The sequence below is a fragment of the Balaenoptera physalus genome (genome assembly GCF_965194825.1).
Source record: "Balaenoptera physalus genome assembly, chromosome: 11".
Classification (NCBI taxonomy): domain Eukaryota; kingdom Metazoa; phylum Chordata; class Mammalia; order Artiodactyla; family Balaenopteridae; genus Balaenoptera; species Balaenoptera physalus.
This window is the reverse complement of record NC_138896.1, coordinates 69897195-69924409: the sequence shown is the minus strand read 5'-3', so window position 1 is coordinate 69924409 and position 27215 is coordinate 69897195. Positions and strand designations below refer to the sequence as shown.

At 58.2% G+C, this 27215-nt stretch overlaps 2 protein-coding genes across 8 annotated transcripts; one reads left to right on the top strand and one right to left on the bottom strand.

Moving 5' to 3' along the window:
- Positions 1-1714: 1714 nt before the first annotated feature.
- Positions 1715-27215, bottom strand: PTH1R (parathyroid hormone 1 receptor; the record flags this gene model as incomplete). 4 transcript variants are annotated; one of them, XM_082414225.1, is made up of 16 exons in its annotated part: positions 1724-2262; positions 2927-2968; positions 3074-3215; positions 3881-3975; positions 4262-4328; positions 4691-4751; positions 6360-6513; positions 7006-7198; positions 7424-7518; positions 7687-7805; positions 7917-8027; positions 9648-9782; positions 11686-11788; positions 22331-22453; positions 24810-24866; positions 27107-27215. In XM_082414225.1, 14 exons carry the CDS (start codon positions 22403-22405, stop codon positions 1885-1887), a joined length of 1770 nt encoding a protein of 589 aa, XP_082270351.1. In that variant the 3' UTR covers positions 1724-1884. The 4 variants fall into 4 exon arrangements, with proteins under 4 accessions (XP_082270353.1, XP_082270351.1, XP_082270352.1 ...); XM_082414226.1 differs by lacking the exons at positions 24810-24866; positions 27107-27215 and adding an exon at positions 23477-23613; XM_082414227.1 differs by lacking the exons at positions 11686-11788; positions 24810-24866; positions 27107-27215 and adding an exon at positions 23477-23510 and having other exon boundaries at positions 1715-2262.
- LOC309638369 (uncharacterized protein) lies at positions 8044-21681 on the top strand. 4 transcript variants are annotated; one of them, XR_014251093.1, is made up of 6 exons: positions 8044-8565; positions 11017-11072; positions 11276-11429; positions 11659-11802; positions 12523-12603; positions 13772-21681. XR_014251093.1 is itself a non-coding variant. In XM_082414256.1 (2 exons), exons 1-2 carry the CDS (start codon positions 11769-11771, stop codon positions 14263-14265), a joined length of 528 nt encoding a protein of 175 aa, XP_082270382.1. In that variant the 5' UTR covers positions 11697-11768; the 3' UTR covers positions 14266-21681. The 4 variants fall into 4 exon arrangements, 1 of the variants encoding a protein (XP_082270382.1); XR_014251094.1 differs by having other exon boundaries at positions 11017-11429; XR_014251095.1 differs by lacking the exon at positions 8044-8565 and having other exon boundaries at positions 9790-11429.

The following is a 27215-nucleotide window of genomic DNA, read 5'->3' as shown; positions in this document are numbered from 1 at the left end:
CAGTATGAGTGTTTCAGGGTGAGTAGGTCTGTGGACTCTACTTCAGAAGCCTCCTGAGGAGGAGTGTGGGCTGGAAGATGGGGCCCTGAGGCCCAGCCAGCTGGGGGCCTCAGTGACTCTGCCTGTGGGGGTGGGTGGGATGAGTTGCCCTGAAGCCCCAGTGATCTGGAGGTCCCATGGCTTAAGCCCTGGAGAGGGGCATCAGACTCCCCTGGGGCCCAGCGGGGGGAATGGGGGGGGTCTGTCCTGCTTAGGTCTCCTTCCCCCAGTCAGTACCTCATCTAGGACGCTTCCAGAACAGTACTTCCCACCCCATCCCCATCCCCCCACCCGGCCACCAGCCCCTGCAAGGCTACCTCACCCCTGACCTCTGTGTAACCTTCTCGGGCCTCTACATTGGAGCATGTTGCTCACATCTTGTTGCTCTCCCTCTAGAACTTCCAGTGGCTCTCAGCATTCACAGGAACCCTTGATGCTCAGCCTGGTGGCTCAGTGGGCTTCAGGTCCTGCCCTGTGCCTCTCTCACACCATTCCAAGCAGGTGGTGCCACAGAGAGCTCCATGGGTGCACCAGGCCTTTGGATAGCTGTTTGCCTTGCCCACCATCTACAAGGGCAGGCGGGCAGGACCTGAGGCCTCTGAGTATGCCTACAGCACCCACCAACTGAGTTTGTGGTCCTGGCCTCATGACCCCTCTCCTAGCCCTCCGTGTGGGGCGGGGAGCTGGAAGGGAGTTGGAGGCAGGGAGCACTCCCCAGGTGCTGAGTCCATGGAGAAGAACAAGGGTTGGAGCTGGAGATGAGAGGAAGGAGGGGCCAGGCAGGGGTACCAGCTTGTGCATAGGCCCAGAGGCAGGGCCATCTTCAGGTCTGAGCAAGAACATGGAGTGGAGAGGCAGTTGGCTCAGTTCTCAGAGTGTCAGGCCGAGGAGGGCCTGTGCCATTCTAGAGTCCAAGACTGTGGTGGGCAGGGGCTGAGGGGGCAAGTAATGTGGTGGGTGGGTGTCGGGTGGGGATGCTAGTGACCGCCTTGGATCCACAGTGGTGGATGTGCTGCGCCTTGCAGACACCCACCCCAGCCAGCCTCTGCCCTCACGTCCCTGGCTCCCCCACAGTTCCTTAGCCAGAGCAGAGACCCCAGCCCACTTCTCACCCGATGGCCTTGGCACTGCCCCTGCACCCTCTGTCTGGTTGCTAGAGGTGTGTCAGGTCCAGGGTAGGGGCTGGGGATCACATTTGGAGGGTTCCCTGAGGGCCCCAGCCTCCAAAGGGCATAGCGTGGCCACTAGACAGGCAGGAAGGGGCCTGTAGCAGGGCCCAAGGCTTGGGGGTGTGGCCAGGGACCCAAGGGATCTGCTGTCAGCCCTGGGTGACAGTGACTGGGGGCCAGCAGGAGGAGAGATGGCCTGGAGAAGCCTGGGCCAAAGCCAGCTTGGGTGCCCATGGAGCTTGGGTACAAGTGCAGGGAGCAGCCGAGGTGACAACTGGAGACAGGGAAAGGCTGGGGCCCTCCTCCTGCATGGGTCCACTGGGGTGCTGATGACCCAGCAAACTTGAGCTTCTCTAGGCTTAGACAGGGGCCTCTCTCAGGCCCTTTCTGCCGGGCTGGGTCCCGACCCCCCAGGGACTGGCCCATGGTTCCTAGACCTCCTCCTGAGGTAAGACCAAGAACACCCCCATGGCTCCCAGCTCCTCCCCTCCTGGAATAAGTGCCCAGTTCAGACCACAGGAAGCCACACACTGCTTCCTTTTCCTTTTTTTTTTTTTTTTTTTTTTTCCTGTTTTGTCCTCCCAGCCCCAGCCCTGAGTGGGCAACTGTCCAACAACCTGCCTCTTGGTCCGCTTGTCAACCCTTATGTCCACAGGTCCAACCCTCGGGTCCCCAATCACATGACTGTCTCCCATTCCTCCTGCAATAGGACAGGTGGCCTCTCCGGTGCAGAGGCCTCCTCATCCAGCCCCGAGCAGGAGCCGTTGAGGAACCCATCGTCCTTAGGAGCGGCCACGGCAGGTGGTGTGGTCTGAAGGGCTGGGGACCCTGGCTTGGTGTGGCTGGGCAGCTGGGGGTGGCCATTGGCTGTGGCAGCAGGCAGCAGGCGGGGGCTGAGGGGCAGGCCAAGTCCCGTGCGGGGCCCTACGTTGGTCACACTTGTGTGAGACACCATTGGACCGTAGCTGTAGCTGCTGCTCCCGCTGCGTGCCTTGCGCTTGAAGTCCAGTGCCAATGTCCAGCGGCTCCAGGATTTCTTGATCTCAGCCTGTACCTGGGATGGCAGGAGGAGGGTGTGTGGTCAGGTGTGCCCCTAACCCCTCTGCCACATGTCCCCAACCCCAGCGGTGCCCCCATCCCTGCCCCTGCAACACTCAGCACTGAATGTAAACAGAGGCACAGGCTATTGCTGGAAAATTTCAAGGCCAAGAAGAATCCCGTCATTCTCAGAACATGGTGCCTGGCTGCAGGCAGTTGACACACCCAGAATCTAGAAAGCTCAAATGACCCCAAGGGTGGATGAGTGTTCAATCCGGATGACAGACGATTCAACCGTGGGGTTGGGAAGATACTTGGCTTTGCCCACAAATCCTAGTGCATCCTCAGCCTGAATCATCTGGAAAGACTTCTCTCTGCTTTCAGAACGTCCTCAGGGATGTTCTTGGAGGAACAGAGTAAGAACCAGGCAGAAGAATGAAGGGACAGGACTCGGGAACCCCCTGGCACTTCTTTTACATTTTTTAATTTAAAAAATTTTTTTTATTTTTGGCTGCGCCGTGCGGCTTGTGGGATCCTAGTTCCCCGACCAGGGATCGAACCCGGGACCCCTGCAATGGAAGCACGGAGTCCTAACCACCGGACCACCAGGGAATTCCACCCACCCTCCCCCGGCACTTCTGCGTCCTTCCTGCCTTGCCCCAGCGTGGCCCACCGCTTACCTCGCCGTTGCAGAAACAGTATATGATGGCGACAAAAAATCCCTGTGGAGAGAGGGTACTGGGTCAGGGCCCAGAGCTGCATCTGGAGAGGGTGGAAGCAGCCTCCCCAACCTCACCCGCCCCTCACCCTCAGACAGGGCTGCGCACCTGGAAGGAGTTGAAGAGCATCTCGTAGTGCATCTGGACTTGCCAGAGCGTCCCTGAGACCTCGGTGTATGGCGTGGCCATGAAGACGATGTAGTGGACGCCAAAGAGCGGCATGAGCACCAGTGTGGATTTGAGCAGCTTCCTGGGCCAGCGGGGAAGGGGCGTCAGGGTGGAGCCACTTCCCCCTCAACAGGCGCTGTGTACCCCGACCTGCCAACCCCAGGCTCCAAAAGCCACTAAAAGGCCCGAGGCTCTGGCAGCCAGTGGGGGAGCCCAGTTCACCTGAGCCAATGGCACTTTGTTTTCTCAGCAAAGTGTTAACAGGGCCCCTTGATTCTGAGGTGTCCCAGAGTGGACCATAAGTTATGTCGCCCTGTCCCAGGGCCCTTTGCACCTGCTGGTCCCTCTGCAGGCACTCCCCCACTCCCCCGTGGCCTTACCTCGGTATCCCAAGGTCCCTCCTCAGGTTTCAGTCAAGCTTCCGCCTTCTCAAGGCCACCCACTGCCCACCTGTCTCTCAGACTCCCTGCGACCAGCTCTCTGAGGAGAAGTCTGGGTTTGTCCTGCCCTCACAGACCCCAGCTCTAGTGCAGGGCCTAGCACCAAGAGGCCCAGCCTGGCTTTGGGGGTGCCCCCAGAAGCCAGGCAAGATCCCATCGCTGCTGGCAGGGCCAGCCAGGGAGTCAGGAGCTGAGTCCTTCCTTGAGACAGGCTCATTCTTGGAGCCTCTGTCTGCTTTTGTACATGGTGCTGGGGTTGGATGACCCCTGAACTCTGAGGAGCCTGGGCATGGTGGGTGTGGCTCACCGGTACTGCTGCCGCGTGTCACACCGGCCAGCGTTTGTCTCCCGCAGCTTGGTGGCGAGGACCCGGACAATGTTGATGAAGAGGATGAAGTTGAGCTGTGGGAGTGAGGGAGGGCTGCGTCTCGAGGCCGCACCCTAGCAGAGAGGGGCAAGGACTCTGGGACCCGTGACCCTGCTCAGGCTCTGCTCTGCCACTGTGTCTCCAGGTGGCTCCTTAGGCCCTTGGTTTCCCCATGTGGACTGGGGTGGGGATCAGCTGCTTCTTGGGCCTTGTGGCTCCAACCCTGGGGTCCAGGGAAGCCTCTATAGGTCCCTGTCAGGGGCTGGTCACTGGGACCCATGGTCCACACCCTGACCCAGCTCTGTGGCCACCCCTGCTTACCACAATGGAGGCCAGGATGGGCACCTGGATGATCCACTTCTTGTTCCCGGAGCTCAAGTCCCAGCACCTGGGGGAGGTTGAGGCATCAGTCCCCACCTGCTGCCGTTCCCAACCTGAGCCTTCCCACAGGGAGGCTCCAGAGCTGGTCTGCTCCGACATGAGCTGTCCCCCAACCCCACCAAGAGCACAGGACAGGGGAGTGTCATATATGGCCAGGCCTGAGGCCATCCTCAGAGGTTCCTTTTGAAGTAGCCTCCGCTGACCCTGAGCGGGTACCCAGCTTGAAGATGAACTGAAAACTCCTGAAACTGGGCCACTCAGGGCCAGGGTACAGGAGGTGCCCCTCATATGCTCTACAGAGAAAGAGGGTAGCAGGGGTGTTTCTGGCCTGTGTCAGAGCCTCCTGCCCACTTCTCCACCTGGACCTACCCGGTGTTTGCCAGGGTGGCTCTCACACTGACCCACACAGCCACGAAGATGGCGGGCAGACCTGTGGGCACAGAGGGAGACAGTGTGTGAGGGACTGTCCATGATGTCTCTCTCCTCAGCCCACCTTGCCAGTCCCATTCCCCTCATCCCTGGTGACCCCCAGCTTAGCCCACCATAGTCCCTGACCCCCCTCACCCTGGGCACATGGGCTAATTGGTGACAGAGCCCTACTCTTGTATGTGCTGCCCTGCTGTCCGCACAGCCTCCCCTCAGGGCTCCAGCCCTCAGGACCCTGTTCAGCCCTCTGTCCTCATCTTGGTTCTGCATCTTGTACCACACATGCATTCCTGCTGGGCACTTGGTGAATAAGGTATCACTAATTTATCCACACCCAGTCCACTCTGCCCTCCCCTCCCCTAAAGGGTGCTGCTCTGGGCTGGGGGTTCCCTGTGAGGGAGGGAGCTTATCATCACGGGTTTTCTATTCCAGCACTGCCACCCTTTAAAAAGTCTTAGCCCCGTGGATGAGGCTGGATAGGGTGTGCTGTTGTTCCAGGCTGGATAAAGGGCTACAGGGAAATCTCAGTGTGCCCAGGCCCAAGCCAACTCAGATGGTACATGGTACCTCTGAGTGAGTTTTGCCTCTAGGAAGGAGCCCAAATCCCCACCCTCTGCCCCCACACACTTCATTCTAGGCCCAGGGTACCCTTGGGAAGGGCAGGGCATGAGCTGGGTTTATGCGAGGAAAAGAGCTGTGACGTTCCTGTGCCACAAAGTTCTCTGTGTTCCCCTATCTGTGTGCTTCCCGCCCACACTGATACCCTCTAGCCCCAGAGCCCACATCAGCCTGCAACTCTGGGGCTTGCCACGGATGAGGTCAAGGTCAGAGTGTCCACCAAGGGGCAGGGAGGCTGTGGTTGTTGATGTGAGGGCCGCTAGGTGCTGAGTGCAGGGAGGGCTCCAGCCACCCAGCCTACCCCTCTGCAGTCTGGCCAGTTGCCCCGGAGCCTGGCCAAGCTCTGGAGCTGCCAACAATAATGGACGATTATTGGTAACTCGATCCCACAGCCCGTGGGGGGAGGAGTGCAGAACCCCAGCAACCCATTCTGCAGAGGCGCTGCTGAAGCCTAGATGATGCTAGAGCCAGGGCCTGCAGTTCTGGGCCATGGACCCCGTGGGCAGGGTGGCAGAAGCATGGACAGCTCCACGCAGCGTGGGGACTGGTGGAGAAGTGGGGCTCAGGGTGGAGGGAGGGTTCCAGATCCCAACTCCAGCCCCAGCAGTGGTGATACAGTGGTGAGAAGAGCTGCTTTCCAACTCCAGCCCCAGGCTGACCTCTGACCCAAGATCCACTCTGATCCTGAGTGGAATCCTGACCTGAGAGTCCCCCCCCTCCCTCTCCTGGGCTGAGCCTCAACCCCGGGTGAACCTGCCTCCAGGTGAGCCCCAACTCCAGGCTGAGACAACCCCAAGTGAACCCTAACCCTTGGCCAAGCCCTGTTCCCTGAGCTTGCGGCGGGGGGGCAGTCAGTCACAGACGGCTCACCATCTGCTGCCCCACATCCGGCACAGGATACGCTGTATGGGTGCCTTCACCTCAGTGGCACTCTCTGACCCTGCCGCCCATGGTCCCACCCTGCTTGGGCTTCACTGCCTGCGTGCCTGCGTACCCCAGCCGAAGATCGTGAAGCCCCAGAGGTACTTCTTCTCTGAGAAGAAGGCCATGAAGATGAGACTGTGCAGGTACAGCCCCTCCACCAGAATCCAGTAGTAGTTGGTAGCCAGGAAGTAAAGGAAGAAGGTCACAGTCACCCGGCAGCCCACCTAGGAGACCAGCTGGTGTTAGCCAGAAAGCAGGGCCTGCATCTGGGGAGGGCTGGGCTGGGCTGAGGGATGGGCAGTGGGAGGGGGTGCTGGTAAGATACGACAGGTGCTAGTCAAGCTGGTGAGGAAGGGACAGGCTCTACCGACGGCAGGGGCTGAGGGATGTGTGTGGAGGCGATGTTGCCCAGGCAGGAGGACACTTGGGGGATCAAGGTGAAGAGGTGGGGTGACTGGGGGTCCTGGGCCGAGGCAGGAGTGTTGATGAAAGCGCCGGGAGGGGGAACACTCACAAAGCTCTGGGCAACAGGGCCTGGAAGCAGGGCTGAGAGGTGCAATGGACGCAGAGAGGTGTGTGTGAGTGGCCTGAAGCGCGTGGCTGCAGGAGACAGGCGGGGGCGAGGGCAGAGGCGCCGCAGGGTGGGTGGGGCTCCCGCGAAGCCATTGGTGGCGAGGGGCCCCGGGCGGGCGCGGGCCGCCGGAGGGGGCACTCACGTAGCCGGCGGCGGCGGCGGGCGGCGGCGGTGCCTGAGCGATGGCGCGCAGCTCTTCCTCCGTGAGGCGCTCAGCCTCATCAAGCGTGGCGCCGGAGTAGAGCACCGCGTCCTTGACGAAGATGCTCACGGCGCGAAGCATGAAGGACAGGAACAGGTGCATGTGGATGTAGTTGCGTGTGCAGTGCAGCCTCCTGCGGAGCGCGCGACAACACCGTGGGTGGGGGCACGGGGACGCGCAGCGGGAGGGCACGAGGCCGGGCTTGGTGTGTAGGGTTACGGTGAGGGGAAGAGAGACATCATGCCTCCGCCCCGTCCAACCACGCCCTTGGCCACGCCCACCGCCCCCCACCTCGGCCCCTCCCCGACCACGTCCCCTCCCCACCCCAGACCCCCGCCCCACTCCTCGCTCCGCCCACCTAAAGTAGGCCAGGATGAGGACAGCCACGGTGAGAGAGGCCAGCGAGACGGAGTAGCCCACGGTGTAGATCATGCCCAGGCGGTCAAACACCTCCTGTGCAGGTGGGGAGTTACTGTCAGAGCCCTGGGACTGGGGTGAGCATCAGGTTAAGGGTCAGAGGCCACTTTAAGGTTGCTGGAGGAGTCAGGACTAGGTTCAGGGGTCAACAGTGGAGTGGGGTGGCCTTATACGGGTCAGGTTAGGGAGGGGGAATCCTCGCACCCGTTCACGAGTCTCATTGGTCAGGAACTTGACGCACTCGCTGTAGTTGGCCCATGTCCGGTTGTGCCCTGGCACCAGCTCCCAGCTGCCATTACGGTCACAGCGACGGTAGGCGTGGCCTGCAGGTCCGTGGGAGGGTTAGGGCAGGCAGAGAGGTCTGGAATCACTGAAGCCCTGAGCTCCAAGTCCTGACATCCCTGTGGTCCCCACCCTACTCCAGCCTGCCTTACCTTTATGATTGAAGTCATAAATGTAGTCAGGACAGGGCATGGCCACTACCTCACCTGGTGCCCCCAGCGGCCAGCACAGGATGTGGTCCCACTCTGGCAGGCAGGGGTGCCCTGTGACCACAGAGATAGACAGAAAAGGTGGGGGACATCAGTCAGATCCATGGTTAGTGACCCAGAGGAATAACACACCTGTGGTCTCTGGCTCCCTCAGGGATAGGTGTGCCCCAAGACTGGAGAACTCAGGCCTGGAGCATTCTGGAGAGAATGTATTGAGCCCTTACTCCCTACTGTGCCCTGCACCCACCTGGCCTCATAGAATTCCCTACAGACCCTCTATGCAGGTGCTGGTAATGGTCCTATTTTCTAGATTGGCTGGCGGAGGCCAAGAGAGGCGAGTGATTTGCCAAGGTCATACAGCCCAGGGCCCTGCCCTCCTCTGGTGCTAAGCCCCTAGCCAGACCTCTCTCTTTTCTCTCTGTTCTTGGTCCCACCTTCCAGGTGTCCCTAAAGAAGAGCAAGTTCCCAGACTAACTGTCCCTCAGCTGAGAATGCTTCCTATGTGCTCCTTGCCCAGGGACCATGGACTAGAGGAAGAAGGTCTAGTTTCCAGTGCCAGCTGGACTCCTGAAGAGCTGCCCACCTCATGCAGGTGTCTACCCTCTTTGCACTTCAGTTTCTTCATTGGGAAATTGGGATTGATATGCACTTCCACCACTATCCAAGACCCGCCCTGAGCACCTGCTATGAGACTCTGGTGACCACTCGTGGGGGTACATATAATCCCCCAAATCTAAGTGCTAACTGTGGGATTCAAGTCAGGGCGACACATCCCACTTTGGGGCTCCAGCCTCACAGCAGAGATGCTAAGTGACCTTGGAGAGTCTCCAGCCTCTGAATCTTCCACTTTTCACCCCCAGCTCCCTTCTTTCCCCCTGCAGGGCTCCAACCACAGGACTCTCCAGCCACCCTGGAAGGTTGCCTTGATAGCTAGACCCACCCCAGCTTGGTGAAAGGCTCTCTGTCCTGGGCACCATATTCCCAGCCCCGCCTGGCCAGGCCCACAATTCCCTCTGATCCCTGGGGAGCCACAGGGTGACCACAGCCTCCCAGATGTGGCCCATCTGGAATCTGCTGCCCACCCAGCCGGTTCAAACTGGCCCTGTGGCTGCAGCCTGGGCTCTGCGTTTGTCTCTCCTTACCTCCCTGAGGGACAATGCAGCCCGCATCTCCCTCCCTCTCTTCTCTTCTGCCCTCCTTGTCCCACTGTCTGGCCCCACCCCTTCATAGCCGCCCTTCTGTCCTGCTCTGTCTCTATGGCCAACCCCACTATGTGTCTTGATGCACCCTCCTCTGACACCCTGAGTCCCAGTCCCAGTGTGTGCCTCCTGGTCCCCTCTCTGTCTCTTCCTGCCTCTCTTTGTCTCTGGGTCTCTCCCAGCCTCTCCCTGCCCCTCTGTCTCCAGGGTTCTCTGTCATCTCTCTCCATGGGAGGGGCCACAGCCCTGGGTCCACCCCTGAGGCGTGCGGTCAAGTTCTCTGCCCACATCTCCTGGGGGCCCTAGTCCATCCAGCTTGCCTGCCCCCTCCACACTCTGCCCCCTCGGCTGAGTCTCCTTCTAGCACCTCCCCTTCTACAAGAGCCGAGGATCATGAGCTCACATGAAGGCTGTAGACAGTGGGGCAAGTGGGTCCAAGTCGGTCTCAGATGGATGCATGGAAGCACAGACGTACCTCGATGCCTGCTGCCAGCGGACACCTCCTTGTCCTCCTCAGACTCAGGGTAGAGCTTCCCAGATGCCTTCTCTTTCTTGGGCTTCCCTGATGTGGATGCAGATGCCCATCCTTTGTCTGATTCCATTATGTCAGCTGGAGAAATTAGGGCAGTTATGGCTGTCGACAGCACTACAGCAGAAGACCCAGGGTACCCTCCTGCCTCAGACTCCCCCTTTGTACAATGGGGGTTGTCCCCTGCCCTGCTGACACCTAGGCTGATGACAGGTAGGGACGTGCTTTACAAACTGTAAAGTGCTTGCCAGGTGTAGAAGTAATCAGTCGGCATGGAGACTGTAAACAAGGGGTTCAAATGGTAACAAACACAATTCAGGTGTGGGATCAACTAGTGAGTGGGTTGAGCGGTAAATCTGGGCAGAAATGTCTGACCCAGGAGTCATAGCCAAAGCCCACGCAGGAGGCGAAGGCCCCACCAGGGGGCGCATGGCAAAAGTAGACGGTAGTGGTGATGTCAACAGAGGTGAAACAGTGAAAATGAAGCCGGCCAGAGCGCTGTGTAGGTCGAGAAGCTGGTGGTGCGAAAGACAAGAGCAAGAGTGTGCAGTTGTCAAGGGAGGACAGATGAGCCCACCTACCCCATCCCCAGCCCTAGGATACCCGAGTAAGGGGTTCACAGCTTCCACAAGGGACCCTGGAGACTCTCCATCTGAGATGGGGCCTGGCCTTTCCCTCCACTGGAGAGATGCCTGAGGTCTCTCTTCCTTGCTGAAAGTCTTCCTCATTATCTAACCTTCAGCTACAGCCCAAGCCAGGGCCCCCTGGCCCTCCCATGTCGGGGTTTGTGGCCACAATGAGAAGCTGAGTGCAGACACCCTGGGCTGGGATAGAATGGCTGTGCCCATTTTCCTGCCTGCACCCTGGGGCATCAGTAGGGTGGGGGCAGCAGGATGAGGTAGAGTGGGAAGGGAAGGCCTCCATCGGGAACAAAGAGAGGGCAGAGGGAGGTGCCTCCATGCTTCCACAACCAGAAAGACGGCTGGGTTCAGGATCCCCCCCAGACCCTGATGTGACTGGGGCAGAGGATCAGGGAGCCACTGGTGGGGCCAATGTGGGCAGGGCTGTGACTGCAGAGACCATGTGAGTCCCTGTGAATGGGCGCAAAGTCTGTGGGCTCCAGGGTATGTCACTGTGTGCTTGCGTCCTGGGTGTGCATCAGCGTCCTCTCCCAGCGGTCTGGGGGCCAGCTCAGGGGAGGAAGCTGCTCTTGCCTGCCAGTCAGGTGGGGTCTGGGCCTCTTCCAGGTTGAGATTAATCAGACAGAAGTCAGAGGCCTGGATGGTTGCTAATGAAGCTCCATTTCCACTTCCAGGAAATGGACTCAAGGAAGAGACCAGCTTGAGACTGGGGCAGGAGCTGTGAGGTCAGGTCAGTGCCCCTCCCAGCTTCACCGTGGCAGGGGTCCCATGGAGATGCTGTGTTGGTAGAAGGAAGCCTTCCTTCCCCATCAAGAACCCTTTACTGGACAGTGAGTGTGACTGACATAGAAGCCCATCCGTATCCCTCTATTCTCCTCCCCTGCCAGCCCCATTTTCCTGACCCTGGACACCTCTGCCTTGCCCTTTGCCCAGGGGGCCTGTTTCAAAGACCTATTCTTCCTTCTGGACCTGCACTGGATACCTCCTCCTCCTGCAGAAAGCTGTCCCAGCCCACTCCAGCGGGGTCTGGAGCCCTAGTCAGTGCTCCTGATCCTGGCGTGCCTGACTAGATCTAAGCCAGTTCGAGGTGATTCAGACAGTAGTTGCCTCCATAAACTCCTATCCCCACCCTGGGAGGGGAGGCTCAGTGCATCTCTGAGCCTGCTGACTTTAATCTCACCTGACTTACCCCATTTTTGGTCCTCACTTTGGCCTGGCCCACTTTACCTGGACCTACCCTCCCTTGGTGCCACTTGGTTCTGCATCCTGGGCTCCCACCTTCCTCTGGCCCCTCTGTCTCCTGACCTTGCCCCCAGACCCTCCTCCTTTGGCCCCGCCCCCACCTGGCCTCTGCAGGACTTCTTTGAGCCGCTTCTCACATTGGGCCTGGGCACGGTGCAGCAAGAAGATCTGCTCCTCTTTGGTCATGACGTCATCTGCATCCACCTACCAAGCCGAAGGTCAGATTGCAGGCAGGACTTCCCAGCAGAGCAGCAGACTCCACAACTATCCCAACCTCCTTGAGGGATTCCCCCCCTTTCCAAAGAATGCGGGAAATCTGCCTTATGTAGCTCCATTGTACAGACGGGAAGCCTCGGCTTCAAGGGGAAGGGCCTGCCCCACCATAGGGAGAAAAGGGGGAGGGGTGCTGTCCCCTGCTTGCCCGATAGTAACCCCATAGGCTGCAGCCACTGATATTCTCTGTCCAGCCTGTTCCCCAGGGGTACGTGGGAAAGGGATGGAATGTCCCAGGGTGGATCCTCACAGGATCCTGGCTGTCTATTGGGGACCTGGGTGGAGAGGGGGTGGATAAGGGGTGGTGAACTCTGGGGAAACAAACGGGGCCTGGATTCCTTCAAGTCCTAGTGCCCTCGGGACCTTGGGAGTCACCAATTTCCATCCTGGCCCTCTCCCCAGTCAGTGCTTTCCCCGTGAATGGAGAGTGCCTCAGCTCCTCCCACCCTTGAGGTCCCAAGAGGGAGAGGATGGAGAAATTGCTGGCAAGTGGTCTGGGTTGGGCGGGGCACTCCTGTGCAGGCTGTGGGTGGGAGTCACCCACATCCATTGCTTATCTGGACGTTTCCCTACATCCAAGTAGACCCTGTGTTCTGATGATGTGGACAGGCCTTTGCTCCTGCTGTTCCCTCTGCCTGGAATGTCCTTCCTTTCTTTCCTTCCAGCACGTACACCCTGGATACTGGCTGCCACCCACGAGGGTTCACTGGCATCATTTTAAGGAAGAGAGCAGGAACATCATGGAGGTGGGGGTGAGATGGGACTCACCCTGAGCCTCTGTTTCCCTGACTTAGGGTTGGAAGGAAGTCAGAGGGTAAAGGCAGCATCCTGCCCTGGGAACAACTCAGTGTGCCCAAGCCCAGCCACTCCCATGAGTGGGACCCACAAGAGGTTAATGCATCCCCTCAGACCCCACCTTCACCCCCAAGTCAGGGCCGTGTCCCCGCAGACCCCCAGGACAGAGCCTGGTTCCCTTAGACCTTCAACAGGCAGAGCTGCATCCCCTCAGACGTCCCCTGTCAGGGCCGGGTCCCTTCAGTCTGAGCGGAGCTTTGGAGGGTGGGAGAGCCCAGAGGAGGCAGGGGAGGGAGGTGGAGGTGGGGGGAAGGGGCGGGCCCCAGCATGCGGGGGCGGGCGGCCGGCCGGGAGGGTCAGGGAGCCCGCTGCAGGGAGAAGTTAATTGACCGAGTCTCTCGGTGGCAGCAGCAAGGGCTTCTAGGGCCAAGGAGTCTCCAGTTGGCTCGGCTGGGCTTGGGTTCTGCTGGTTTCACTTAGCAGAGGCGCGTGCGCGTCTTTGCGTGTGCGCGTGTGAGTGGCGGCACAGCCTTGAGTGGTCGCGCACAAACACTGTCTGGCTGGTGTGTGCACTCGTGTGTGCCCCTGTCTCTGTATATTCTCACGTGGGGATCGTCCAGCATGCACATTTGGGACGTGAGCCTGAGGTGTCTGTGAACATGCATGTGTACCTATGTTTCTGGGCAAAGGTCCGCGTGTGTGTGTCTGCGAGTGTGTGATACGGTTGCTCATTAGCCTGCATGTCTGTGGGTGTCCGTGCTTTCACGGATCACTGGCGTCTGAATTGGACCCTCAGATCTCAGCTGGACCCAATGCCCAGGAAGGGCTGGAGAGATTCCCACGTGCTTGCTGCTGGCCCCTACAGCTCCTCTAACTTCCCCCACCCGCAGCTAAGGCTGAGCAGGCTGGGGCAGAAGTAGCGCTGGGGAGATGGGGCTTGAGGGAGGACAACTCGGGCTTTCCCTAATCCAGGGGGCTCCAAGACTAACCTGAAGTTCTCTTTGTGCCTCTGGCATTGGGGATCCAAGCTGCTGAGGGGTCTGATCCCTGTGTAGCTGCCCTGCCCATCCCACTCCCACTACAGCACCCTTTCACCTCCATTTCCATTACTGCAACTAGTACCTCTGTCAGTAACCACCACCACCACGACCAACACCACCAACACAACCACGCCGCTCACCGCCAATACCACCGATACCACCAGCAGTGGCAGCAGCACCATTACCACCACGAGCACTAACTACTATTACCATCGGTATACCCACCATCATCACCATCACAACTGGTATAACATCATTACCATCACCACCACCAGTGCTATTTCCACCAGCACAATTACCACCGTGACCATCACCACCACCTGCAGTGTTACCACCAGCATTGCCATCACCGTCCCCACCAGCACCATTACCACCAAAGGCAACATCAGCACCATCACTGCCACCAGCCCCATAACCACTGTCAGTACCACCTTTCCTATCATCTTATCCTTACTCCCTCAGCATGCCCCCTTCCCCACCACCCCTTCTCCTTCTGCCCACTTTCGTCTCTTTCAAGATGAACAGATAATCACCAGATTTTTTCCAGCTGAGGAAAAGCTCCTGAGTGGCTGACAGGCTTCCACCAGTCCCCAAAGTCTGGCACACCAGCCCTCCTGATAGACAGACTAGCCCACTGATGTGACCCACTGAGGGTTACGGCTGATGGCCTAGACTAAAGGCAGGCAGCCATGGGTTGAAAACTGCCCATTTGGCAGACTGACTAACAGACAGGTGTGCAGCTGGGTGACGACCAGGAACTGACCCACACACCCTCTCACAGGCCCAAGGCATCTGCTCAGCCGCCACCTACTGCTACTGCTGCACTCTATGGCCAAGAGGAGGCACATCCTCTTTTCTGGAGTCTCATTTCCTGGTGGGTCTGGGAATGCCCAGGAGAGGGGAAGGTATGTGCTTCAGGCACCAGATAGCCCCCAGACTCCTTCACCCACAGGGACGGTGGCACCATCTCTGGCCTCCCTGGACTGTATGACCCATTTCTCTGTCACCCAATCATGGCAGAACTGCCACTGCAGCAAGAAGAATTCAAGCCAAGGAGCCAAGAAAGCACTTTCCCAAGGAGTGGAGGGCAGCTCTACAGCAAGAGCGTCCCCACTTGCTTTAGAGCACAGCTCCCCTGCCTGGAGTTCGTCCATCACCTCTCCCTCCAGCTGCACCCTCTCCTCATCTAAGGAGATTCTGCCACCAGCACCGGAACTTGAATCCTGCCTCCACCACTGACTGGCTTTGTATCTTTGGCAAAGCTGTTTAACCCTTGTGCCTCAGTCTCCCACGTGTAAAATCAGGATAATAATAGGGCTGTTGTGAGGGTTAAATGAGGTCCTGTATGAAAAGCTTGGGCAGGGGTGGGGCCCACAAAAAGCTGGTTGCTATTATTACCACTGGGTCAGCAGCAGCACCAAGTCATGGCTCCCCGCCTCCGGCTATGGGCCACCGTGCTGCAGGGCACATGGGTGCCCCCGGGCTCAGGACCCAGACAGGCAGGGGGAGACTGTCTGAGTAGATGACTGAGACCAGGGGCCCACAGTGAGGGGCAGGTGGGTGGTGGGACTCCAAGGAGGATTGGGAGCAGGGAGTACAGGAGGGCCTGCAGGTGAGGTGTGCCTGACAAGCTTTTGGGGTGAAAGGACACCCCAATAACTCCCTGCATTTCTCGATCTACCCTGGACTCACACTAAGATTCAGGGTCACTGCCAGACCCCCATACTTGGGCTTAAGGGGCAGGAGGGCCCCTCCTCTGCCTCTGCCCTGAGTGAGGTCTTTTCTAATGGAGTGATGCAGAAAATGCTGATAGCTCTGATTCTCCTCCTGGCCTGGCCACTCCATCCGCTGCGCCCTCCCCGACCAGCCCTTTTCCTCCTGCAGAGTTCAGTTCTTCCTGGCCTAGCTCCTGGTAAGGAGGACTCACTCAGACTTGTATCATTTTAGATCCAGAGAGTCTGTGCATCTCGGGTCTCACGGATGAGGACTGAGGGACCTGGAGCTGGGTCATGGCCAAGGGTCAGTTAGTCCATACCCACCACTGATAGGGTCACCTAGCCCTGGTGCCAGGTGCCCCGAACCCCTCTTCCTCCCACACCCCTCCTATGGTCTTGGGTTAGGGCTGACTTCCCCTGACCTAACCATTGTAGGGCCTGGCTGTAGCACTCTCCCCATGTCCAACCCTCTAACATGGAACCTTCCTGTGTACACACATGTGCATGATCTGCAGTTTGTGTATATGCAGGGAGAGAAGTGGCCTGGGAGCCTAGGGCTGGTATTTGTGGGGCTACAGGCAGGGTGAGATGGGGGCTGGAAGCCAGTATGTTATCTACAAACATAGAAGCTGCTGTCTCAGGGAGAAAGTAATGTGTGGTCAAGAAGCCCGGATGTGTTTCTCATTTCCTGAGTTCAGAAGCTCAAAGGAAGAGAAAAGCCATCTGCTCAGTACCCCTCCCGCCAGGGGGCAAGCAGCTCCTTCTAACTCAGCTCCCAGGGAGACCCCACTGAGAATGGTGTTGGAGCTGTGGATGGCAGTGATGGTGGCAGTGGGGGTGGAGGTGAAGACAGTGAGTGGGGCAATGTCAAGGCTAGTGATGGTGGTGGAGGTGTGATGGTGACAGTGGTGGTGGAGAGTCAGTTTCGTGCCACTGACCAAATGAGGGCCACTCCTCTCAGTTCCTCTCCTAACTGCCAAATTCCACACACTTGCTGTCTGTGATGCCAGACATGCCTACATTCTCCTCCTCTGGGCAAAACAAAGGAGGAAATACAAGGGATCCTTCTTCAGCTGCTGACACCTCTGTCTCTGGGAAAAAGGCTCCTTCTACCGCATGGTGTCAGCCTCAGGATGCCCTCTTGGGTCATCTCATCCATCGCTCTGACTGGGGTCGGCCTGCTCCCCCAGGGGAAGGCAGCTGCTGGCTTCTCGGTCACCTCTGGAGAAAGCAGATCTACCAACATTCATCCCTGGATGTGACCAGTGTCTCCCACCCCATGAGAGCCCCACTACATGTTGGCACCAGCCATTGCCCCTGGAGCTTTAACCACATCTCCTTCAACATCCCCATCTTACAAATGAGGCCACTGAGGCGAGAGTACAGTTAGAAAGAAGAGGGCCAGGAATGGAGCTAAGGTCTGCTTGATACTGAAGCAGCAACCCCAGAGGAAGGGAAAGAAAGGAGGAAGCACCCCGCTACATGGATCCTCTAGTGCCAGCCTCAATACCAGTTTGCCACAGAGTTCTTCTGGATTGTATCTTTCACTGTGTCAAGCAAGAGCCTCTTTGCAGAGCACCTAAGGCAGCTTCCACAAAGGTAATTCAGGAATGGAGGTAGACGTAGAGGTGATCAGGTGGTGAGGGCGTTGGTGACGGCAGCTTGTGCTCAGCTCTAACCGGGCAGAGGACAGTTGCACCCTCGTATTAGGAGGAAGGAGAGTTTGTACCTTCAGAAAAGCCAGAAGGAGAAAACCCTGGCTAACAGGAGACCCCCTCGTGACCTCCTGGCCTTCCTGCCCCTCTTCTCCAGGTTCCACTACTGGGACCTGTGCTGGCACCCCTCGATGTCTCCCATGCCAGCTGGCTAGGGACTGCTCCCTGCCCTTGCTGCCTTCTGTCTGGCTGGCTGGCCTGAGCAGGCTGGGACGGGTTCCTTGCTGGGGACACTCCTGCCCCACCACGCCACGGCTGACAAGTGCTGACTTTTCCTCCCCTTCGCCTGGCCTTCCTGAACAGGCTGCCTGTGTTCGGGGCTGGGAGGGGCTGGGGGGAGGCACTGTGACGCCTCTCATCCTGGCCAGCGTGGAGGCATTCAGGGCAGGCAGTGGGATGGAGCCTGGGATGGCAGAGTTGGCTGCTAGGACCCTGTGGATCTTCATAAGTGGCCTCTACCTGGGCTTGGGGACCAAGGCCCAGAAGGATGGTATGACCTAACCTAACCATAACCTGGTCAGCAGAAGAGAATCCTACCAGGTCTCACCTCTGCACAAGGCAGGTCCCAGAGTTGGGGTTCTGAAAGGTTTGGAGGTTTCTGATGTCTTTGAGAATCTGAGCAAAACTTTGCACCTCCTCCCAGTCACACTATATTTTGCAGACAATTTCAGGCATCTGCAAACCCCCCACTCCACCCTTTCTTTTTCCGGGGGCTCTCTGAAAGAGCTGCCTTCCTGATGTGGTGGCCGGACCAGGGAGTGTCCCCAGAAGGCCCACAACAGGAATCTGGGGGAGGCCTCTTGATGCCTCATTACAACATTCCGAAGAAAACCCAAGTTCCCGGGAGGGCTCAGCCCCCCTCCTCCTGCTCTGTCCTCAGGCAGCTCCCAGAGCTGGGGGTGGAGGGTGGAGGTGTTTAAGGGCAGGTGATATAAAAAGCTTCAACGAATCAATACGAAAAAGACAAATAACCCATAGAAAGATGGGTAATGGCTCTGAGCAAGCTCTTAGAAGATGGACACTAAGCCAATGTAAAAGTCCAAAAGCTCACTGGTAATTGGCAAATTAAAATGGCAAGAGACACCATGGCAAAGGTGAGGAAAAGAATCTTCAGGCTACCCTGTGAGACAGAGGGTGTGGGGAAGAGACCTCCTCCGTCATTCCTAGTGTTGAGTATAAACCCGCACAGGCTTTTTAGAGGGCAGTTTGGCCATATCTATTACAATAAAAAATATGCATGTTCTCAGACCCAGCAATGACAGAATCTAGAAATATGCTACAGGGAAATGGTTACACGAGGACATGAGAGGGCACTTCAAGGAGCTTCCCTGCCACCGTCTGGAATCTCTCTCTCTCTCTCATACACACACACACACACACACACACACACACACACACACACGCTCATACAAACACACATGAAATTATCTAAATGTACATTCCTAGGGACTGCTTAATGAATCTCAGGTTTTGGAACACTATGCAGCATTTAAAAAGATAGATTTATATTTACTGACATGAAGATGTCCAATACACACCTTTAAGTAGAAAAATGCATATGGCAGAGCCCTATATACAAACTGCTATCATTTACTAAAAAACAAATACAGGGGCTTCCCTGGTGGCGCAGTGGTTAGGAATCCGCCTGCCAATCAGGGGACATGGGTTCGAGCCCTGGTCGGGGAAGATCCCACATGCCACGGAGCAACTAAGCCTGTGCGCCACAACTACTGAGGCTTCGCTCTAGAGCCCACAAGCCACAACTACTGAGCCTGCACTCTAGAGCCCGCGAGCCACAACTACTGAAGCCTGTGCACAGCAAGAACCCAATGCAGCCAAAGATAATAAATAAAATAAATAAATTTATAAAAACAAACAAACAGCAAATGATAGAATAAAACTATCTACTTTATATGTATACAAAAAGGTACCTGTTTGGAAATATACAGAAAAAGATCTGGGAGGACATCCCCCACCCACACTGTTTAAAATTGTTTTCTCTAGAATGGGGAATGGGTTTGGGAGTAATCAAGGATAACTTCTGTTTAATCTGTATTACTTGACTCTTTTATAAGAAAGAACATATTCAAGTATTAGTTATGAAATTAAAATAAGAAAATAAAAGTAAAATAACCAAAGGATTCTACTTAAAAAAAAAAAAAAGAAAGAAAAGGAAGAAAAAGAAAACCTGAGTGGGACATAGGGATCTCCTGCCAGCACAAGCTCTCACCCTGCTTTGGAGGAAGAAGCTCAGTGCAGGAGTCTGAAGACTTGGGTTCAAATCCCACCTCTGCCACAGACTCACTGTGTGACCCTCAGGGCCCTTTCCCATAAAATGGGTGGATGAACAGATGGAATGAGAAAATATCTGTGACCGTTTCTAGGTCAGAATCGGGGGACGGCCACTGTTCAATACGTGTTTGTTCCTTCCTGTCTTTAAAAGTGAGCCCCTTGGCTGAGCTGCCCTTGGAGCCTGCTGAGAATGGTTCCCTGGGTCCCACCTACCACAATCTCTCCTGAGTCTGACCCTGAGGTCATATCTCTACACTCTAAGCCTCCCAACCCCACAACGCTGACCTTCAGCCTCTCCTACTGCAGTTTCTCCTTCACAAGCGTGCATGCTGAGGGTGTCCTTAGGATGAGGCATCCCCAAGGATAAGACCACCCCTTACCTCCCACTCACAATCTGTGGGCCCATCCCTTCCTCCAAACTTCACCCCACCTGACTCCCAACCTCACAGCTACTCTTTTCTGTAAGGCACAAGACGGACCAGCTAAGTCTGGCCACAGCCAGTGTCCTCCCAGTGGGACACTTTTTTTTCCTCCAACCATGGGGTCCCTCATGGAGGAAGATGTGAGCCTGGTCCTGGGGCCAGCTGGGCAGGCAGCATACAGGTTTGGTGACAGGGTCTATCAGCTGAGGGTAGAAGCAGTATCCCCTGGGTTTAGGAGAGGGAGCTGGCAGACTCTCAGTTTCTTGCTGGCTCCAGCTGAGGCCAGGGGGCCTACAGGGTGTTGGGTGACCCTCAGGCCATATCCTCTATCCCCGGAGCCACGGGAGGTTCATTGCACTCACGGCCTGAGTGTCCAGCCATAGATGTCCCAACAAGGTCCCAGGGCAGACCCAGCCCTGGCATCCCTCCTCCTTTCCTACCCTCAGCCTTGGGCCAGGGCTAAGCTGGGCAAATTCTCTGCATGTGCCTCAGCTTCCCTGGAAATCAGTGTGGGTCCCGCATAGAGGCACAGGGCTTGGCACTGGTTGACATGCAACAAATAATGGTCATATCAGTTGTGTGAAGGTCAGTTAAAGGGGACAATAACAGAACCTTTCTCAGAGGGTTGTTGGAAAGATTAAACTAGCTAATATTGTGAAGTGCTTAGAACAGTTTCTGGCAAGCAGACAGCACTACAGAAGCATTTATTAAATAAAAACAAGAAAACAATAGACCTGGATGCACATGTGATCACAAACACACACACACATGCATAACCATGCTCCTACAAGTCATGTGCAGACCACAGCCTCAGACATACGTGAGCTCACACAAGGTCTCAGACACTTGCACTTACGCAGACCCAGAGAATACCATGCTGAGTCCCACAGAGCCCTGCTCGGACACACAGATATACTCACAGGCCACCCACGCCCATCACCCTGTCTATTCCTCTACAGTCACTTGCACACATGTGTGCACACAGACCACACTGGCTGGCTCTGCACAGTGGCTATGCTCACACACCCTGGAAGGGGCCCTGGGAAAGGTGAGCCTGGCCCGAGGGGAGGCTGGGGAAATGGCTCTGGGCCCTGGCATTCACCAGTGTTCGAAGCACCCCTGCACAGGGTGCTGATCGTCTCTGAACCTCAGTTTCCTTATCAACAAATCCTTGTATGGGGCGATGTCTCTGGCTTTGGGGTGCCATGCTGTGTAGGCATGGACAACAGTGAATGGGGTGTACTGAGGCCAGCAGAGGAGAGGAGAGCCTCAGATCAAGGGATTCTTAGGCAAATGTTTCTTTCTTGGTGTCTTTTTACAGATAGGGACACTGAGGCGTGAAGAAGGATAGCCCAAGGTTACACAGGTACTGGCAGAGCTGGAGGAATCCAAGAGCTCCTGCCTTTCTGCCTGGGGCTCCGCCTGGATAGGGAGCTGGTCAGGGGAAGGCTGCCTGCCTGTGTCTCTAGATGGCAAATAGCCGCACCTGGGAGGTGAGGGGGAGGCAGAGGGGGCCTTGAAGTCAGACACAGGCAGTCTCCTCAGCAATGGCTGATCCCCCAGGACAGGGCTGCTGTGGGATCTGACTGACTCCCCAGGAAATGGTCCCCAGACCCTGGCCCAGTCTGAGGAAGGTACTCGGCTCTTTGTCTCCAGCTCTTGGCCTCCGTCAGTCTCTTCCTATTTTTCTTTGCTATTCTTGGTCTATCTACTCCTCCTGCTCTGGGGAGCTCTCACCCCCATCTTCTTTGTCTCTGTCTCTCTCTCTAACCTTATCTGTCGCTTCTTCTCTCTCTGGTCCCCTCTTGGCCTCTGCTCTCAGGAGGGTACAAATGTGGGTCTCCTCACTCACCGGAGCATGTTTCTCCTGTGGGAGTGTTCTGTGAGGTCAGTCTCCTTCAGGGGAGCTCCATCCCTCCTCCATGCCACACCATACCCGCCTCCCTGGGCAGACATCTTCCAGTCTGGGTGAAGCTGGGCATGAGTGCACGCATGTGTGTGTGCATGCGAAGGTGAGAGCTTGAGGGGTCCTTAAATCCTACCCCCTGACCTCAGACCCACAGCCCTGTGTCCCAGATTGCAAACAAAACTTGCAGAAAACAGAGGACCCCAGAGCAAAGTCTGTGTGACCCTACATCAGGGCCAAAGCCTAATCTTCTGCTAGATCACACTGTCATCTTCCAGGGAGACACAGAGCAGTGATGCTCAGAGAAGCAGAAGATAGGAGATCCCTAACCACAGATTTCCAGACCTGGGACCCCAACCCAGTCTTCAGAAATAAGGAAATCTTAGGCATCTGGAACCCAGAGTCCAGACACCCCAGAGACAGCAGGCACCGAGGATCCCAGGCCAGAGGGGACCCCCACCCAAAGTTCAGGTTACTGGGGGAACTCAAGCCTCTGAGCCCTGGACACCTTCCCCCCACCCCCAGCCCCCGCCCAGGGACCCCAGAGCAAGCCCGAAGCCTGTCCTGGACTTCGAGCGGGGGACTTACCAGCACGTATGCGGAGCTGAGCACTGGGCAGCACAGCAGGAGCGCCAGGCCGGGCGCGATCCGGGCGGCCCCCATCGCCACCGCCTAGGGCCCCGTCCCTCGGGGCAGCCGCCGCCGCCGGCCCTGGTGGTGGTGGTGGTGGGGTACAGAGCTGCGTCAGGCCGGGCTGCCCCGCCCACGCCAGGGCCTAGGGGACCCCGGAGGCCCGGCGGCCCGAGGCCCCGGGGCCCGGCGCGGGGCCCATGCGCTGAGGGCTAGGGAGCGAGCGCAAAGGAGAGGGAGGGAGGGAGGAAGGGAGGCAGCCGGGGGCCGGGCGGGCGGCGGGCGGGCGCCGAGAGCTGCGGAGCTGCCCGTCTGCCTCGGAGAGGAGAAATCACATCCATATGGCCGGGCCCCCCGCCCCCGGCCCGCCCCCCGCCCCCCTCTCCCCCCGCGCCGCCTTTTCTTTTCTTTTCTTTTTTTTTTTTCTTTTGGGGAACTGGGAGCTGTGGCTTTGCCCCACGCCCAGTGGGGGAGGGGTCGGGGGAGGGGTTGGGGTCGCGGTCTGCAGGGGGCGAACGGGCTGTTATTTTTAGCTCCGCGGCTAGCGCAAGTAGGGGGGCGGGGCGGGGGAACGCGTTTTGCGCAGCTCCGGGCGTGCAGCTTGGGTACTCGATCCCAACTTTGCAAAGACACTGAGCCCTTCGGCGATCGGGCCGCCAGCTCTTTGCCCCTCGGCCCCCTCTGATCCTCATCCCGTCCGCGGCCGCCTCCGGCATTCCCTCCCCATCCTCGGCCGGAGCCCCGCCTGCGCCCGCGCCGCTAGAGCGCGCCTGCGGCCGGGACGCCCGGTCTCTCTGCCTGTCTGTCAGTCCGTCTCTAGCTCCCCCGGCCTTGGCCTCCGTTCTTCCAGCAGCCCCGAGCTCCGTTTCGGTCACTCCCTCGTTCCCTCCCTCCCCTCCCCCTGTTCTCTCTACGAAAACATTTGCAAGTTTCCAAAAAAGCCACGGAGCCGAGCGGCGCGGGGCTGGCGGCTCCACGGGGCTCCGAAGAGGCGCCGCTGACTGACACCGAGACAAACCAGCCCGCCCGCCCTGGTCAGGCCCGGAGTCACCCTACCCAACTCCAGCCCCCTCCCCTCGCCGCTGGCCCCCAACCCCGACTTACTCCGAGCGCGCCGCCGCGGCCCCCGCCTAGCCATGGGTGTCGGGGATCCCCCGACAGCCTCCCCAGGACAGCGCCGCTTCCGCGGCCCCGGGGAGACTTCATGGAGCTCTTGGGATTCCCCCCTGGCCGGCCTGGCCTCCAGCGCCCCCCGCCCGGCCGCCTCTTGGAGCCGCCGCCCGCCGCGCGCGTCCCTCGCCTCGGCGTCTGCCGCTCCCCATCCCCCCAGCGGCCCGGGCGCCTCTTCCCTCCCCCGCGCCCTCCCTGGGCCTCTCCCGCCCCCGCCCCCCCTCCGTCTTCTCCGACGCGGTGTGGAGCGGCAGAGCGGAGCCCGCCGCCCCCTGCCCCGGGACATTTCTCTAGAGGCCGCGGCCCGGTGTCGCACAGCTGCGGGATGTGAGTGTGGAGGGGACGGGGTCCGGGGAGCTCTGACATCGGGGCCCGGGAACGTGGCCCGAGCCGCTCCCGCCGCTTCATTTTCCTCTCCGGGAAGGCACAGACGTTATTTTTTCTGATCGTCCGGCCCCGGCCGGTGAATAGGGGCCCTCAGCCGCGAAGCAGGCCCTCTTCACTGGAGGTACCCCGCGCCCCCCCGGCCGCAGCGCTGTCTGTCCGCCCGCGGGACTCCCGCTCAGGCTGGACCGGGATCCCCGGGGAGGCTGCTCTGCCGCCAGCCCCAGAGCCTGGCTCCGCCACCGCCCTCCTGCCCGCCCCGCCCTCGCCTGGACCCCCAGCCTCAGGAATCTCCCGAGTGGGTCTGTCTGCTGTGCCCCAGACCCGCCCCCGTCCCTGCCCGCGTCTCTGGGCTCACGTCCCTCTCTCTCCCTCCCCAGTCTCTCCCGGGTCCGGGTCTCTCCGAGTCTCTACCCATCCAGACTCCGGCCCGGCCTCTCTAGCTCCGCCCCTGACTCCACCCCGGGCGGCTAGAGGCCGCAAGACCTAGGGCTCAGCCGGGACCCCCACCGTGGGGTTCCACCTCCCTCTCCCACTCCTTCACACCCCGAAAAGCTCTTGGCCGGCTCTGGCCCACTGGGGACCCTCAACTTGGGAAAAGGGCGGGAGGAGACTTTGGGGGCAGAGGCCAGATGGGGGCGGGGCTTATGTGCTCCCGCCCGGGGGTGGGGGGCGGGGAGGGGGATGCAGGAGTGCTCAGAGGAGAGGACCTCGGACCCCAAGCCTACGACCTCTAAGTATCAGGTGGGGAAGCTGAGGTGCAGGGAGGGCCTGGGGATGCCTGGAGCAAAGGGCTTTAAAGATGGTCAGGAGGAAGCTAATGCGACTGTCAGGGCCATAGGAAATATCCGGGCTAAGTGGCAACCCCAGCTCACCCACTTACCAATTGGGTATCCTGGACACGACGACTCTCCTGCTGTCTGAGCCTCAGTTTCCTCATCTGTAAAATGGGGAGCTGACCAGCTGATTCAAAGGGCACTTTTAACTTTACTGTTTCAGTGCCTCTGAGGATGGGTATCTCTTTGGGTTTCTGAGAGACCCATGGACTCTGGGGGCTCCCCAGGCTCAGCCTGTGAAAATTGAGCTCCTCAGAGCCCTCAAACCGGCCCCCTGTCTCAGGGATGACCCCTCTCTTCAAAGTGAATGAGTGCCCAAGCCCAAGCCCTAAGGCCACTGGAGTCCAACTGCAGCCAACTTTCCTGGCAACCCACCCCCTCTTCCTGCTCAAACCCACCCATCTCCCAGACTGTACCCACAAGGGTCTTCTCCATACATTTCTATGGCCATACTCTCTTCCATGCCCCACTACCCTCAAGTTTCTTGTCCTGGTGTTTAGACTGCTGTTTGAGGCAGTTTCCTACAAAGGTGACTCTCCCCAACAGGCACTGTTGACTAGACTCCTGGTCTTCTTTCTGTGTTCACTGCGCTGCCTTTGCCTTTGTAGTTTCCTCAGCCAGGATCATACTTCTTTGCCTGGTGTAAAGGACATCCCTCTCTCCTTGTGTCTCCATCTCTTCCATTATTGGGGGAGGGGTGGCTGTGGTTTGGAGACTGCTCCCTATGGTGTGTGGGCTCTTTGGGAACAGGGACAGAGGCTCAGGTGCCCAGAGCAGGCACCTAAAGAACACTCATGGTTCTTCAGAGAAGCTTTATGTCTCTGTTTCTAAGCAATTCGATTCCAAGTTTTATGATTTGATGACCCACACCCCTTGATAGGAAAAGAACATTCATGGAGGGACTGGAGGTACTGAGAGGTGAAACTAGGAGTTGATGGAGGAAGTCCTTCTCAGATCTGACACCAGCAAGCTTGAGATTGAGAAACAAACAATACCCTATGCTTGGGAGGACGAGGGTGGGCTGTGGATAGGGCTGCACAGAGGGATCATGGGCTCTGGGCCCCTTAAGGGTGTTTCCCTAGCCATAATTCATGTGCCTCACTCCAGAGTCTCCTGCTGGACATTCCACCACTGTGGGCGGGGCCACTGACCCCCTAAATCACCCCCAGGCCTCTGGTTAAAGTGCCACTATGGGGGTGGGGGTGTCACACATTAACTGGTAGCACCCCAGTGCCTGGCAGAGCACAGCCCACCCTTTTTGACAGGCAAGCCCCAGGGCCCCAGGGTCAGTTTCTGGTCAGTTTCAGGTCAGTTTCAATGGCGTTTAGAAAGTTCTGGTTGGGGGTGGGGAGTGGGAGTGAGTCCCTGTGGGGACTCCCCTCTTTGATCCCCAGGCTGGGGCCTAGGAGGAGGAGCCAAGGCTGTCACTGGAGCTCAGAACTGGAGCAGGGGCTGCACTCTGTTTCAGCAGCCCTAGGCTGACAGGCCTCTGCTGCCGCCACGGCCACCATGAGTAGGGCTCTGGCCAAGGTACACAGACCCTGGGGCCTGGGTGGGCACCAGACTCAAACAGGAAAAACAGAGGCTCTCTGAGACCTGCAGCCTGGCCTCACTCCCTCAGAAAATCCCTTGCCGGAGCCTGGAAGCTATCTGGTAAAATTAGCCCATAGACCCCGACCCTTCGTTCCCTCAGCCCTAGCCCCAAAGTCAGCCTGAATCCCAATCTCAGCCCTGATCCCAGAGTTAGCTTTACCCCCAGGTTGAGTCCTTTCCTTGTCTGATCTCTAACCCCTGGTTGAACCCTGACCCCAGGCTGAGCCCCCACCAAGCTTCAATCCCAGACCTCTTTCCAGGTTCCCAAGCCCCTCTGGAAGCTTTTCAAGACAAGGGGCTGGTAGGGGAGGGGATGGCCAGGCCATAAGTGAACCTAGGTGCCACTTTTACAGCCATTTCGGCTGCTCATAAACCCCCCCACCCGGATGAGTCACTGGAGGCTCCCAGACAGCTGGTCAAGCAGCCCCCTCCCCTTGCAGCAGGAAGCCTGGCTTTCTCACTTCTCAGGAAGGTGAATGGCGGGAAGCTGGGGACACAGGGGGCCAGACTGCCCTGTCCCAGGCAGGGAGCACTCCCGGGACAGGCGGCTGGGAGTGTGGGATTCCTGTCCCTTCTGATCACATGGTCACAAGCCCCTGCTGCGGTAGCACCAGATCCATAGATATCTCCTAGTGGGCATACGTTGTCTGCCCTACAAGCACAGGTACACACACACTAACCCAACTGGGTGCCCCAGCCTCACCCCTTCCAGCTACACTCAGGTCTCAGGGCTCCCCTGAACCCCACTCACCTGGAGCCCACAGGACGTTCCAAATGGGACCTAGAGCCACAGAGTAGACTCAGATTGGCCATAGGGAGGCTGTGGATAGCCCTGAGCAGCTTCTGTGGTTCAGGCCTAA

What these genes read in the sequence shown, in the direction of transcription:
- LOC309638369 (XM_082414256.1), top strand. Translation starts at nt 11,769, where the DNA reads ATGACGTCATCTGCATCCACCTACCAAGCCGAAG. An exon ending in ATCCACCTACCAAGCCGAAG is followed by an intron (nt 11,803 to 13,771) that starts GTCAGATTGCAG and finishes TACTGCAACTAG; the next exon opens with TACCTCTGTCAGTAACCACC.